The 15,465-nt window shown below is 41.5% G+C and overlaps 1 protein-coding gene across 3 annotated transcripts in view; it reads left to right on the plus strand.

Moving 5' to 3' along the window:
* LAMA2 (laminin subunit alpha 2) overlaps window positions 1-10,551 on the plus strand; it is a 476,685-nt gene extending 466,134 nt beyond the window's left edge. For all 3 annotated transcript variants that reach the window (XM_075126729.1, XM_075126730.1, XM_048844580.2), the window contains 5 exons: window positions 3,725-3,880; window positions 5,587-5,740; window positions 6,054-6,184; window positions 7,020-7,242; window positions 10,270-10,551. In XM_075126729.1, coding sequence (XP_074982830.1) covers window positions 3,725-3,880; window positions 5,587-5,740; window positions 6,054-6,184; window positions 7,020-7,242; window positions 10,270-10,427 — 822 coding nt within the window. In that variant the 3' untranslated portion in view covers window positions 10,428-10,551. The remainder of the gene's footprint in view (window positions 1-3,724; window positions 3,881-5,586; window positions 5,741-6,053; window positions 6,185-7,019; window positions 7,243-10,269) is intronic.
* Window positions 10,552-15,465: the final 4,914 nt, after the last annotated feature.

Consider the following 15,465-nt stretch of genomic DNA (forward strand, 5'->3'; position numbering starts at 1 on the left):
AGGACCCACGGTCAGCAGAACCATAGGAGCAGTGGAGGCTAGTGCCACCACAATGGAAATATTGCAGCAGGTGAACTATGTTTCCACCCCACACTTGGCTCCACTTCCCCTCCGACTCTGCCCCACGCCGCCCAGCTCCAGTTATTGCCTCCCCATTGGCTGATAGTTTGGGAGCTGAGAGCCAATCAAGTTCTGGCCAGCACCTCCCTCCCCCGCGGTGGGCAGGGGTAGGGCACACTTTCACTGATAGGGAGGCAGTAATTGTGCACACATGCAGAGGGGGCTAAGGCTAGAGTGGGACCCAGAGGGACTGGAGCAGCAACCACAACACCCAGAATCCAGCCGGGGGACAAGGATGTGATGGAGCCAGGATGTGATGACTCCCTCTGCTATCCGTCCACCTCCCTGGCTTCAATTCAAGATGTGCTTCTGCCACCTCTGCTAGGACCCAAAGGAAGCTAGCTAAGGGGAGGGAAGGAGAAATACGGCTCCCTCCTACTAGTGTCCTGCCTTTCTGCCCTGTCCTGTGGGCACTCCTCCCATTTGCCTTCCTTCCTCTGTTTCCTGCTGCCTGCATCACATTCTGTTCTAGCAAGGCTGAGGGTGAAAGGCGGTAAGGACCCATATGGCCCTGCTGCTCACAGCATTCAGTCAGCCCCTCACCAGGTTTAAGCAGCACTTCACTGGAACAAGGCAGAGTGAAGGTGGGGACAGGAGTAAAGAGGAAGCACCCCCTTTCCCTTCTAGCAGCACCCCGCCACTTCCACCTTACTGTACCTCCCAGCACTCAACACCCCACCAGCAGCATCCACATCCAGTTGTAAACCCCAAGTAGCACCCAGGCAGCACCAACATCCCCAACACCAGCCGCTCACCCAATAGAACATGCCCTCTCTCCACCTCAACCGAATCCAATTCTTGCTGTGCCCCGCGAAGGATGTTAGGATGTGAATGCAAATGATTTAGTGACTGAGTCACTGCAGCAGACTTCAACTGTTTTGGCATCCCACATGGAAAAAGCTTGAGAAGCTGACCTAGAGTATTCTCCATCCTTATCTTAGGCCTGGTTTGATACTCATTATTAAACTATATTGTATTAGCATTGCCCTTGATCACCAAATCTCAGTCTTATGGCCCAACCCCACCATACTGCTATTACCCAACTTATCCTTCAGCTTTTTCAGGCTCCCTGTAATAATATTTCTGGGTACTTCAGCTACTCCGTACCCAATTCCTTTGCTACCGGCCAGATCACACTCCCACCCAGTTTAGAGCTGTATCCCAAATTCACCCCAAAGAGCACTACCACCAATTTTCAGTTCCTTTCTTCCCAGCCACCCTCCTGTCAGTTTTCAGTACTTCCTACTGTAGATGTGCCACAGAATCCTCTGTGACTGATGTGCTCCTTAACTGAACAAGGAGAGGGAATGTTAAAGGAACCAAGGAAACACTTTTTAATATTTTAATAGGCTAACTACTAAATTGTACCAATGCACCACATGATTTTGCCCAGCAGACGCACTCTGAAGCAGCTCTACAAGATCTTACAAATTGCTTTGCTACAGCAGCTTGTAACTTTGACCTCACCATCAGCCAAATAAAAATGAATGTACCAATCATCTCCTCAACAACGTTACCAAGACCCATCAATAGTCACCAGACACCAAGCTCTCAAACAGGTTATTTAAAGTAGTAGCACGTTGAACAACAAAGCGACAATCAACCACAAAGTGGATGTGTGAATCAAGTAAGCCAGCGCTGCATATGGTTGTCTCCATCACCAAATCTGGAAGCAATGTGGAATCTGTCTACAAACAAAAGTCAAAGCCTATAATGCTGTTGCCTCATGACATTGCTCTATGGGTCCAAACCATAGACCTGTTATCAAGAGCATAATAAAAAACTTCACAGTTTCCACTTGCAACACATATGACAATTGCTTGACATCAAAGGGCAGGACCATGTTTTCAACATGGAAGTCCTGGAAAAAGCTGGTGTTAGATCTCCTGTGTGTAGAACCCAGGCCTGCCAGGCTGGGGACATTGCCATGTTGCCACCCAGTAACAGATGTAACCTACTTGAGCTCCATGACCCCATGACATGCTGTGGACAAGTCCTGCATCAAGGGGTCTGATAGGCAGCAGCCTCATGGCTCCTAATTGGCTCTCCATTCTATACAGACCTAAGAGATGTTCCAGGAAGAGTCTAGGCAACAGCCCAGATCTTCTGTAGCTGCCACAACCATTTCTGCTCCTTGATCCTGAACTCCTGGCTTTGACCTTGGCTTGACTTGGACTTCATCTCCTGACTTAGCCCCTGAAACCTGATTCAGACTCTGACCTTTGAACTTGACCTGGCCTGGAACTTGACTCCGAATTCCTCCATTGTTCCCAGCGTCAGATTTGCCCCTTCTCTGACCCTTGGTCCTCACTGCCCTTGTTGGGATCCTGACATCTGGTTCAGTCAGCTTCAAGACTCATTCGATCTGCACCCAAATGAGGTAGACTGCCCATGTAATTTGTATGCCTGAGACCCGTTTATCTAAACCCGTCATATTCCGAATTAAGCTCCAGCAATTGTAAACATGGACAGCAGATGAATTACTTCAAAGACACCCTGAAACAACATGTGAGGAAAAAAAAATTCTGACTTGACCTTTGAGCAACTGGTAGTTGATAGTATTGCATGGCACCGCACGGTAAGGGTGGGCATCCAGGACTTTGAGAAGAATCAAGTTGAGCAGCTTGAAGCACACAAACAAAGTGCAACTCAATCACCACAACTAGGCAAATGGCTCTGTGCCCAGTGTGGTAAATGTTCTTCCCAAATTGGTCTATGGAGTCACGTGAAGGCCCATTAGTACAAACTATGATTGTCAACGTTGTCCTTGAAATCGAGGGTCACTAGCATCATTATCATCACCAGGGCGCTTTAAAAATGTTACCTTAGTTTAGCTAGCACGTATACTGTACAAGACATTTAGTCCTCTTAATACACAGAATCACTGCTGCAGAAGTCACTGGGGACTCTAATATATCTCTTTGGAGAGAGTGGTTTAGCAGTAGTTATGGGCAAAGCTTGAACAACTCCTCAGCAATTGTTGTTCCTCCATATGAGACACGTCCTATTTGTCTGAATAGGAATCTTATTAAGCCCGTGTGTGTTACATGTACTCCATCCTGAACTATGATCTGTAGCAAGTATAAGCTAAAGGAACAAGAAACTCAGTCATGGGATATAGTTCTTAAATATGTGCTGTAATAAACCTTTACAGTGGATGCCATTAAAAAGTCAACATTTACCATCCCAAATGCTTGCAGTTAGCATGGGATCTTTCTATAGGTAGAAGAAGAGATGGAGCAGAACTGCTATCACTTTAGTGAGGCAAACACTGAGTTTTCAAATGGCATCCCCTGTGCTTTTAGTAATTCTAGTACTAAAACTCATGATGCTTCCTGGCATATTTGAATTAAAAATTTAGTTCTGTGGTTGTGCAACACATAGAACTGTGGTGTTCTGGTCCATGGGTGTGGTGTTCTAGGCACTACAGCAATACAAATAATAAGTAGGAATAATATTGTCTGCCTTATTCTTTACATAGAGGAAGTTTTATTTGACTTAAGGTGGAAATCTGAAGTTGCACTTTGAAAAGCATCCTTTGCTCCAGGGTTGTCTGGTACCAGAAACCTCTCACTAATGTGCTATATTTATGTCTTATTTCTAGGTAAAAATATTTCGAACCAAGCAAGAAGGAATCCTTTTAGTAGATGGTGTTGCAAACAGGACCACCAGCCCCAAGAAGGCCGATATCTTGGATGTTGTGGGGATGCTGTATGTCGGAGGATTGCCCATTAACTATACAACTCGAAGAATCGGTCCAGTAAGGAAGAAAGTTTAATAAGCTATTTCACAGTCTTTAAATATGTGTTGGCCGGTATCACCATTTACATTTCTCTTCCAAAATATAAAGGCAAATGGATAAAAGGGCCTATCCAATTCTTCTTTAAGTAGTTGGAAGGACCTGGGTTAGAATACAGTCAGTACAAAGAATTGAAACTGGCCCATAGTCATTACTGTGGGGAGAGGGAAAAGCTTTACAGTCCTGGACCCTTACAATTCCCCAGTGAATAAGGATTTCTTATATAAAAGATTGTGCAAAGAAAATACAAATAAAACTGGAAAGGTTTTAGAAATTCCATTGAAATCAGTGGTCTTAAGAGACTTACATGGGTGTTACTGAGAGCAAGATTTCTCCCAATGTGTGTGTGTACCTCTCTTCCCTCCTCAATGTCTGCCTCCTTCTCCTTTCCCCACAATCTCTGTGTGTTTGTGTTTTTTCTCATTCTCTCCTTCCCCCTCACACCAAATGTATGCGTGTGTGCGCACTTTTGTCTTTTGAAGTGTGTGTTTGACATTTACCATTCATTTTCCCAATATTATCACACTCCAGCATCAGCCAAGGCAGGGCTGGAACAATTTTTATAGTGGGGGTGCTGATGATAGAAACCATGTATTTGGTGTTTGTTATTACTACTTCAAGGGGTGTGGCAGCACCCCCCGTTCCAGCACCACTGGGCCAAGGGCTTTCTTTAGAGCCTGTAGTGTAGGCCCTCCATGCTCCTGAGCTTCCTCTCCCCAACCTCTGCCAGCACCAGTTGTCCAGTAGGTGGGCGGACTCCCAGGCCTCCTTCAGGGAAGAGAGAGGAAATGCTGCTCTGCACAGCATCCAGCATCAAAGGAAAGAGACATTATCTGAGATGGGAGGGGGAAAAAGTGCTAATACGTCACACCAGCTACACAGACTCAGTGCAATCCCTGCTGCTTCTTCCTTTATAGGTCATCCAACGAGCAGCATACTAGTAATAATAATAATATAATAATAATACCTAGCTCTCATAGTGAAGCCTTGTTAAATTGTAAAACACTGATAAAGATGCAAGAAAAGCCTGCAAATAATATCTTAGCTACAATCATACAATTGTAATAGATAAGTTTATATGGAGGGCCGTATGATGCCATAAGTATTTATGTAAAACTTCCATTCCATTAAGCAGGAGTACCACATTTAGAAGGATGTGGCCCAATATAAGCACAGCTTTAATATGTAAGATTAGCCACTCAATGGAATGATAAACAAAAAATGTAGTAATGTTACAAGTTATCTCCATGCCTTTGTCCACTGGCTTAACTAGAAAGTACGGACTCTATTCAATTACAGAAGTAAAGTATGGGCCATTACATTTCTGCATTACCTGTGCAATTTTCTATGTTTCATTATGCAGTGCATTATTTTATGCCCCTTCCATTAAGCCAAAGAGATATAACTCCATTTTGTGAGATCTGATCCCTAGAATTTCAGAAAAGCAACCTAATTAGTCGGTAGTGTGATAGAGATTAGATTCTTATTTTAATCAGATATTGTGGATTAGCCATGTAAAGTTCAAGACTCATTCAGCTCCACACATCCAGCAGCAAAACACAGAATCAAAAGAAGGGATACTTTCTGATGCCATAATTGAGCCTTTCCATACCAGCATTTCTGCTTGTTTTTCATTACAACATTCTCTGTTTGAACATTGCACCAAGGTTACTTACAGCATTGATGGTTGCATCAGAAATTTTAAGATGACAGAGACTTCTGTTGACCTGGATAATCCAACCTCCAGCTTCAATGTTGGCAAATGCTTTACCAATGCAGAGAAAGGAACATTCTTTGATGGAACAGGCTTTGCCAAAACAGGTAATAAACTACAATTTTACTAGTGCTAAAAGACCATTATAGCAAGTGGGATTTTCAAAGGCAATCAGCATTGCCTAAGCCCCATCGACTTCCGTGGAAGCAGAGTTAGGCCAGCTCTGACTCTGAGCACTTTTCAGAATCCCATTCAGCATGTTTAAACGTTATGCCTGGTGTTTGATCTTGTGTATTTTTAGCAAGATCTCATATTATGAACTGGTACCATGAGCAACTATTTTACACTCGATTTCAGTTGGACTAAATAATACTGTAGCTCTTTTTCTAAATGTATCACTGTATGTTTTCCACTCCCCAGTTGGAACATATAAAGTGGGAACAGACCTACTAGTGGAGTTTGAATTCCGTACTACTCGAATGGATGGTGTTCTGCTGGGAATCAGCAGCCAAAAAATGGATGGACTCGGCATCGAGCTGGTAGATGAAAAAGTGAGTGAAGGCATTTTGCAGTGAGGGCATCATCAGATACATTTCTGGATATCTGTAGTGCATTTGTGTGTTTTAAACTGTATGAACAAGTTTAAACTCTGATTTAATGTCAAGTCATCTCAGTCAAGATCACAGCCCCCTATATGCCAGTCAGTCTTTCCCCTTCCAAATTTGTCTGACACGTCTAGTTTTGCTAAAACATCCTAACATGTTATTCTGCAACACTGCTGTGTTTCCTGCGTTACAGCATTGGGCCTATGTTAGCAGGAGTGTGCAAAGTTGGGGGCACTGTGTCTGTCATGTCATGAATATCAGTCCCTTGTGTGTGTAACTCAATTTTGGTGCATAGTTTAATCAACCACTCAGCTGCACATAAAAGTAAATAGCTCTGTTTTGTATAAGACCCACACAAAACCTACTTTTTTTTGTCCTTATACAGTTTCACAACAGAAATGTGGCAAACCATGCCCACAGCTTTGCACATTCCTGCTAACCTAGGCCCCAGTGCTACACATGGATCTACACAAGTGAGCTCTGTTGACTTTTGTGGGATTCTTTATGGGTGCAAGGATCCACCCACACAGAACTGGGTGCAGGATCAGAGTCATAGTTATTAAATTCTGGTGATGGAAATAAACACAATGGAGCTAAGCTGTCTTGTGTTGATTTAGAAATGTAATAAGAAGACACTTCATGTTTAACTCTACATTTATTCTAAATCTATACGTAGCTTTTGGGAAGAACAGATTTGATGAAAACTAGAGCACCATGTTCTGGATAATTATTATTTTGATAACTAGTCCTTTTCCCTGCTCTTTCATGATACATTCTCTAGCTGATGTTCCATGTGGATAATGGTGCAGGCAGATTCTCTGCCATCTACGAGCCTGACAAACCAGGCAGCTTGTGTGATGGACAGTGGCACAAGGTTACTGCAAACAAGATCAAGCACCGCTTAGAATTGACTGTGGATGGGAATCAGGTGCATGGGAGCAGCCCAAATGGAGTCTCCAGTTCTGCAGACACTAATGATCCTGTCTTTGTTGGAGGATATCCTGGTGAGTGTCCAACACACAAACAGGGTATTAGTCACACTCTCTAGTAATGATGCGTTGCCAATGTCTTAAATATAGTTCAGTTTCACACACTAATATCAATGGCGATAGTATGGTTGTGAATATCCAAACTTCTCTACAGTACAGTGATCTAGATTTCATTTTTGTGCCTTTGAATAACAGGAGCTCTGCAGCACTGAATTTCAGTCATGCACTGCCAATATTTCAGCTAAGAAAGCCTCTAGTTCTTTTTCCCTTGAACCTATCATAAACCCTCTAGCCGAGGGAGTGTGTGCATTTGCAGAGAGGAGCAAAAAGACTCTCCGCCTTTCTTTTCACATTTCAACAAAAACACTTTTTCATAGCCAGGGCAACAGCAACAGCATTTGACAAACCTGAACTGCCAAAAATGTTTACATGGAAAAAAAGGTAGGCTGAGTGTATTAATCATATAGCACAGAGCTCAGCCTGTGAACGTTGATTTAGGGGATGTGGGGAACGAGCTGTCCTCCCTCAGGACTGTTTTGCAAATATTTCCCATTTGGTGCAATCTGGTTTATTTTTAAAGGCAAAACAAACATTACTCTTCAGAGGTATTTTAATGAGCCCCAGCAAAGTTATTTCTAGCATGGGTGAAAGGATCCAGAGATGAGGTAAACGCTACAAGAGGCCTTCATACTTACTCTACTGATAGTGAATATTCACAACTAACTGTTCACAAACAAACAAATAGACCAAGAATTATTTGAGGAATAATTTAATCTTGAAAATCAAATGTCTGAAATTTGTAAAATGCTCATAGTATTGGGTTTTTTTTACTAATTTTGTAGCACTCCTAGTGCTGTTTTATACTAGCTTGTGAACAGAGAGAAGCTAAACATCAGCTAAGGGTGCCTATTGCAGTGTCCATTGAAGTCAATAGAAGGCCTCTCATTGATGTCCGGGAGCATTGCACTGAGCTCTGAATTATTTTCTTTGCATTTTTTCTCCATTCTAATTGATGCAATACAATGTATCCAGTAACACTTAGCTTTCAGTCCCTCCAAATGTTTTCTGATGTTTTTCCTGTATTGTTTGATATGTAAGAGAAAGCCAGGCTCTGCCACGCTGGCCTAATTTGGAATGAATGTTGTGCCATAAAGGTGTTCCCGGTGTTGTGGTATTTTTACATAAGAACAGCCATACTGGGTCAGATCAAAGGTCCACTTAGCCCAGTATCCTGTCTTCTGATAGTGGCCAGTGCCAGGTGCCTCAGAGGGAATGAACAGAACAGGTAATTGTCAAGTCATCCATCCCCTGTCACCCATTCCCAGCTTCTGGCCATCAGAGGCTGTTTTTACAGCAATCCTTAGACTCTAATTTAAGAACTGGCACTAAAGGAAAGTTTCCAGGGACATGCATAATGAGTTATGAGCTGCATTTAGGCAAAAGAAGTGCAATCAGGTGTAACACAGCAGTCTGTATAAAATAAATCCACACCACTTGCGTTGGAATGATACCCATGAACTGAGTTAAAGCTGCATACTAAATTGTGGATCCATGCGATAAATAATGTATCATGCACCTTTGACCATCTCTCCTCCTTCTGTTGATGAATCCATTTCCCCCGGGGTTTATTCTAACATTCCAAACACCTCAACTGTCTCGCACACCTGCCTCTTTTTGTTCAGCCTGCCAGAGAAATGTTTTGTCTTCCTCCAAATGTGGAAATTGTCCCAATTTATCCTCACCTGAGGCACAGAACAGACAAGATTCAGTCCAAGACCATTGGCAGCTTTTCAGTGCGTACATATGTCACAAATTTAACGTCCATTATCATGGGATCCAGATTCAACAGTCCACTGAGGTTGCTTTATGCTTCATTAAATCATCTGAAATTGGCTAGTGGAGAATTCCCTTGGGCAGGGGAATTTTCCACCAGTGGAAAGTTGTTGAGGTCAACTCTCATTGCCTCCTGCACCAGCAACTGTCTCCCTCCCTGCCCTGCCGCGCCCCACACACACACACACACATCCCCCGTGTAAGAAGAAGGAGGGGTCAGCGTTTGGGGGTAGGGGAGGGCTTGTAGTGAAACAGAGCTCAGCTGCGCCCAATCCTCCACTGATGTTGTAAGGCCCCTGTGAAGCCCTGTCTTGCACTAAGGCTAGGCAGCCCAACTGGCTCCCTGTGGCCGCTGCTTCACTCAGAAGACAGATGAGAAGCAGGGCTGGGAACTTCCAACAATTGTGAAGGGGAGAGTCTCAGCTTCCCAATGGGATTAGCACTCACTTCTAGCCTTCTGGGCTCCCAAGATGGCAGACTTTATAGTTGTGACATTTTTAGGCATGTAAAAGCTATTAGGGGTCATTTTCAGTGTTTTTATGGCTCTATTCGAGCCCAGTGTCGTTGGACTCAGAGTAGCTAAAGCCCTTGCCTTTACAGACACAAAGATACAAAATATAATCCAAAAATAGTCTCTCCATAACGTTGCTAGGGTAGCCTCTCTGTGATACCTGCAGCACATACAGAATATACAGTATGTGCCTTTTGGGGATGCAGAAGTCGCCCCGACAACTTTGCTACTTGTGAGTAAATGCACCCATCCCAGGCTCATGCTGATAAACCCTTTCTACCACATGTAAACAGACTACAAGTTGCAGATACACAGAACCATTATTTGCCTGCTGCATACCATTTGTTATTACTGTAGAAAAAAAATGCCATTTGGACCTCTCAGGAAGTTTGAAGGCTGTTTTATTTAATGTCATGAACATCACCTGAACTGAGTTGTGTGATTTAAATGGAAGATTTAAATGCATTCTGATTTTGCCAGTGGCACATTGTGGATGAAGAAAGAGACCGATTAGATAGTTGCCACCAAATGGAGCATTTATCAAATGTACTTAGAGGTTTAACCACTCTCCTGCTACAGAACGGAGTGCAGCAAGTAAATTGTGAAGAATATATATTTGGGAATGCAAGTGGGAGAAGAGATTTGAAGAAGAAAAATGAGGTAACAACATTAGTTTTTGTTTTGTTTTGTTTTTTCAGATGGTCTGAACCAGTTTGGCCTGACCACAAATATCCGTTTTAAAGGATGCATTCGCTTGCTGAAGCTCACCAAAGGCACTGCTAAATCTCAGGAGATTAGCTTCAGCAAAGCCTTGGAGCTGAAGGGAGTTCAGCCTCTATCATGCCCTGCAAACTAACATTTTGGAAACTAGCACTGTCATTCAACTTTGACATGCCTCTGATTGTTTTAAGTGCCTCCATTTTTAAAAAAAAAATACATTACTTACAGTACATTTATAATAAAATGTCTTTGTGCAAGTATTTTGAGTTCTGTCTGTGATTATATTTAAATGGTTCTATTTCAAGGTAGCTCCCAAAAGAAGATTAAATTAGTAATCATTCATTTCTTCTTTCTTTAACTGAATAAAGCAGTAAATTACTCTAACCTTTTGTGCTGTTTTTCTGTAGTTTGAAATTGAATTGTTCACCATAGTTTTTCACAAGTGGGACTGTATAGTATAGAGAGACGTGTGTGTGCGTGTGTTTCTGTGTGAATGCTCTTTATATAAAAAAGTGTGTTAACATTTCAAAAATCCATTTTGTTTTGGCTACGCCCCATTTTTAAAAAATGCTTTTAACAGAAAACTCTGCTTTGGATTAATGGACTGGTTCCGTTCAAAGATCATTTAGCATTGCTGGTTGGGGGCAATGCTGTGTGATTATTTAGTTTGTGCGTTGTTACAAAGACTATATTGAACTTAAATCCTTAGAGTATGGAAATGTGATAGCTTTGGAAACTTGTGCAGTATGTTTTTAGGGTGGCCCTAATTTTGCATCCCTTCTGAATCCAACGCTCCCTGCTGTCCATGAAAAAAATAGCCTTATTTTCTTTTTGTAGCCAATAAAACTAAAAAATATTTCCGTATATTGCAGCACTTCAGACATCTGAAGAAACTCTTTGTATTCATATATTTTCATACTTACATTCCTTCAAATTTCTAAGAGCCAAATTGTACATTCAGTGCTTTGCAGATGGCATACAATAGGGAAAATAGGTTTGTGCAGGGCTTTGTATTTCTGTTCCTTTATTACACTGAGAGAAGACCTAAAAGGTACATTTAAAGACACACAACTTTTTTTTTCTTTTTGCCTGTTTTTTTAGCTTAGAAATGTCAGGAACATCAAGTCTCGTTTTCCCTCATTTTACTGAAAGGATGCCTGGCTGATGTCAGTGATCAATCATGAGATGCCTCATTTCTTAAATGGAGAGATAGGGATAGCGCTGGTTGACAATATTTCCCCAAAATGTTTTGATTTTTGATAAAAAAGTGTTTCATGGTGAGACAGAAATTTTTCATTTTTGACAAAAATTGTCAGGTTTTCATTGAAAATCAAACTTCTGAAAACAAAGAAATGGGTTTTTTTTAAACAAAAATAAAATCAGTTTTCAGGTGCCTGGGGTTTTGATTAAAACTTAAACATATTTTGCAAAAATTAAAAAAATCCAGCAAATGAAACATTTTCATTAACAAAAAAGTAATGGGAAATGAAATACTTTTCCTTACCAGCTCTAGTCAGTGGTGTTGAAATTTTAACATTCAGATAGTTTTTCTTCCAGCCATTTCTGAAAAGTTTGAGCTTAAGAAAAAGCAAACCAAAAAGGAGGGCTTTAAACAGAATAAATAATCAATTCCCTTGTCAACTAATCAGATATCATTTGCATGGTATCTCTGATGTTATAAACCTACCGTTCTCCAGTCACCCAGGGTAGAAAAGATCTGAATTTCTGATATGTCTATATATGGAGGGAATCTTTTCTGCCTCCTTCATGAATCATAAGTAAGCACAAGTGTGCAGACCTTTAAAAAAAAATCTTTAAGTAGCTGCTAACAATGTTTCATGCTATATTCCTGTGCTTTAGCAGCTGTTGAAACAAGACAGAATTATTCAGCCTATATATTACTGCCCTATTGTAATTCATATTGGAGAATACAAAGCGTTTCCTCAAATGGCTGAAATGCTGCAAAATATGACACTAGTTCACCTTTTGGCACAGAGTATATATATATATATATATATGGTATGATATTTCTATTCAAACGCCAAAAGGCAAACATCCTATGTTTCATAATTGGTGCAGGAGCCAGTGTAAACTAAATGATGCATCCAAAACTAAAATGTGTACTTTCAGCAAAGAAATAAAATCTTAGGGAGAAATCTCCTGCCATCAGTTTCCCCTATATGTATTTTTTATGTTCCAAGGAAACCAACTGCAGAATTACAGCTCAACGCTGTACCTTGAATGGTCCCTCAGAATATGTGCTAACTACTTATGCTAAACAATCTGTTCCACTTTGAATGTTGCTGTGACTCTGGGAGTTCCTTTCCCAGACCGGAGGAAGAGCTCTGTGTAAACTCGAAAGCGTGTCTCTCTCACCAACAGAAGTTGGTCCAATAAAAGATATTCCCTCACCCACCTAGTCTCTCTGAGATCCTGGGACCGATACAGCTACGGCTGCACTGCACATAGCTCAACATAACACAGCTTCACAGTTTTCCCTTGGCTGCAGAGTTATTTTCTTGAGCACATGGCATCACTTTTCTAGCACTTGATTCCTCCACTTTTCTTTTTTGCCTTTTTTCCAGTGGGATATTTGTTTGGATGCAAATTAAAATGATCCTTTCTGCTTTTCTGTCTTTATTAAGACTTGTTTGCAGTGTTTATTAATGCTGTAATAATAATGAAAGTAGATATCTGTGGTTTCAAGGTTTTTAACTTATATGATGTACAGTAGTATAAAATATTCCATAAAGCGGAGTAAATTGCCTCACATCTCCCTTTTATTCAGAAGTTATTCTGGCACCTCCTGTACCTCTAGCTGGCATTGGCAGGAAAATTGACAATGGTTTCCAGAGAAGAGACTCAGACTCTGACTCCAGGATGTTAAGACTCTACAGTTGTTTTATTTCCTAATGTTCTTTTCATTATGATTCTGGGCTAAAATACGAAGTGGGCAGGACTCATACAGTCTAAGGCCTCAATTCTTCAATCAGCTCCACATAGATAGATTAGATCCAAGTAGAGCTGCAGGACAGGCTAGTGGTTTGGGTACTAGCCTGGGTCCCAGGAGACCTCATGTTCAATTCCTTGTTCCACTGTGGACATCTTGAATGACTTTAGGCAAGACATTTGGAGCAACAGTTTGATGTAGATGGTGCCAAGTGGGATTTCAGAAGTGCCTACGTGAATTAAATTCCAGGGATTTCAATGAGCGTTGGGGAGCTGACCTGCTTAGGTACTTCTGAAATCCCACTAAGACCCTAAGTTCATCTTTAGGCACCTAACTACCTTTGTCAACCTGACTCTTGGCCTCCCTGTAGCACCTCACAGAGGTGGTGTGACGATAAATACATTAGAGATTGTGAGGTGTTCAGATATTACAGTAACGGTGGCCATATAAGTCCCTTAAATAGCCAAACTCTGGGAGCCTGATTCTTAACCAGTGTAAGCTGGTGTAACTGCATTGACCTCAGCAGTGCTATGCCAGTTTACACCAGTGGAACATCTCATCCTGGGACTCCACACAGGTGCAAAGTTGCACCCACATGGATCCAGTTGCAGGAACAGGGGATTTATCTCATCCCTAACAGGCCCTTATTAGGGCTGTCAAACTATTTAAAAAATTAATCATGATTAATCACAATTTTAATCGCACTGATAAAAATAATAGAATACCAATTTAAATGTATTATAAAACTTTTTGGATGTTTTGGTACATTTTCAAATATATTGATTTCAATTACAATGCAGAATACAAAGTGTACAGTGCTCACTTTATATTATTATTATTGATTACAAATATTTGCACTGTAAAGAACATAAACAAAAGTGCAATCTACCAGTCGAAGTACGACGGGGCATACGAATGTTTAACATATTTGGCACGTAAATACCTTGCGACGCCAGCTACAACAGTGCCAGGCGAACGCCCGCTCTCACTTTCTGGTGACATTATAATAAGAAGCTGGCAGCATTATCTCCCGTAAATGTAAACAAACTTATTTGTCTTAGAGATTGGCTGAATAAGAAGTAGGAAGGAGAAGTAGTAAGACCACTCAGTCTTGTAGGCTCTAAAGTTTGACATTATTTTGGTTTTGAGTGCAGTTATGTAAAAATAATAATTCTACATTTGTAAATTGTACTTTCACAGTAAAGAGGATACACTACAGTACTTGTATGAGGTGAATTGAAAAATACTATTTGTTTTGTTTATCTTTTTTACAGTGCAAATATTTGTAACCAAAAATAATAATATAAAGTGAGCATAAGCTTTCATGAGCTACAGCTCACTTCAACGGATGCATACTGTGGAAAGTATAGAAGATCTTTTTATACACACAAAGCATGAAAAAATGGGTGTTTACCACTACAAAAGGTTTTCTCTCCCCCCACCCCACTCTCCTGCTGGTAATAGCTTATCTAAAGTGATCACTCTCCTTATAATGTGTATGATAATCAAGGTGGGCCATTTCCAGCACAAATCCAGGGTTTAACAAGAACGTCTGGGGGGGGGGGTAGGAAAAAACAAGGGAAAATGCCACAAGGGGCCACAGCAATGGTTCCCTCAACCCACCCAGCAATATTGTTAACCTGTCCAACTATACTCTTAGCCCAGCAGAAGCAGCTGTCCTATCTCGGGGCCTCTCCTTCTGCCCCTCCACCCCCACGAACATGATACAATTCTGTGGTGACCTAGAATCCTATTTTCGACATCTCCGACTCAAGGAATATTTCCAACACACCTCTGAACAACATACTAACCCACAGAGACCTCCCTACCAACACTACAAAAAGAAGGATTCTAGGTGGACTCCTCCTGAAGGTCGAGACAGCAGACTGGACTTCTACATAGAGTGCTTCCGCTGACGTGCACGGGCTGAAATTGTGGAAAAGCAACATCACTTGCCCCACAACCTCAGCCGTGCAGAACACAATGCCATCCACAGACTCAGAAACAACTCTGACATCATAATCAAAAAGGCTGACAAAGGAGGTGCTGTTGTCATCATGAATAGGTCAGAATATGAACAAGAGGCTGCTTGGCAGCTCTCCAACACCACTTTCTACAAGCCATTACCCTCTGATCCCACTGAGAGTTACCAAAAGAAACTACACCATTTGCTCAAGAAACTCCCTGAAAAAGCACAAGATCAAATCCGCACAGACACACCCCT

This window comes from Caretta caretta, chromosome 3, assembly GCF_965140235.1.
Source record: "Caretta caretta isolate rCarCar2 chromosome 3, rCarCar1.hap1, whole genome shotgun sequence".
Lineage (NCBI taxonomy): Eukaryota > Metazoa > Chordata > Testudines > Cheloniidae > Caretta > Caretta caretta.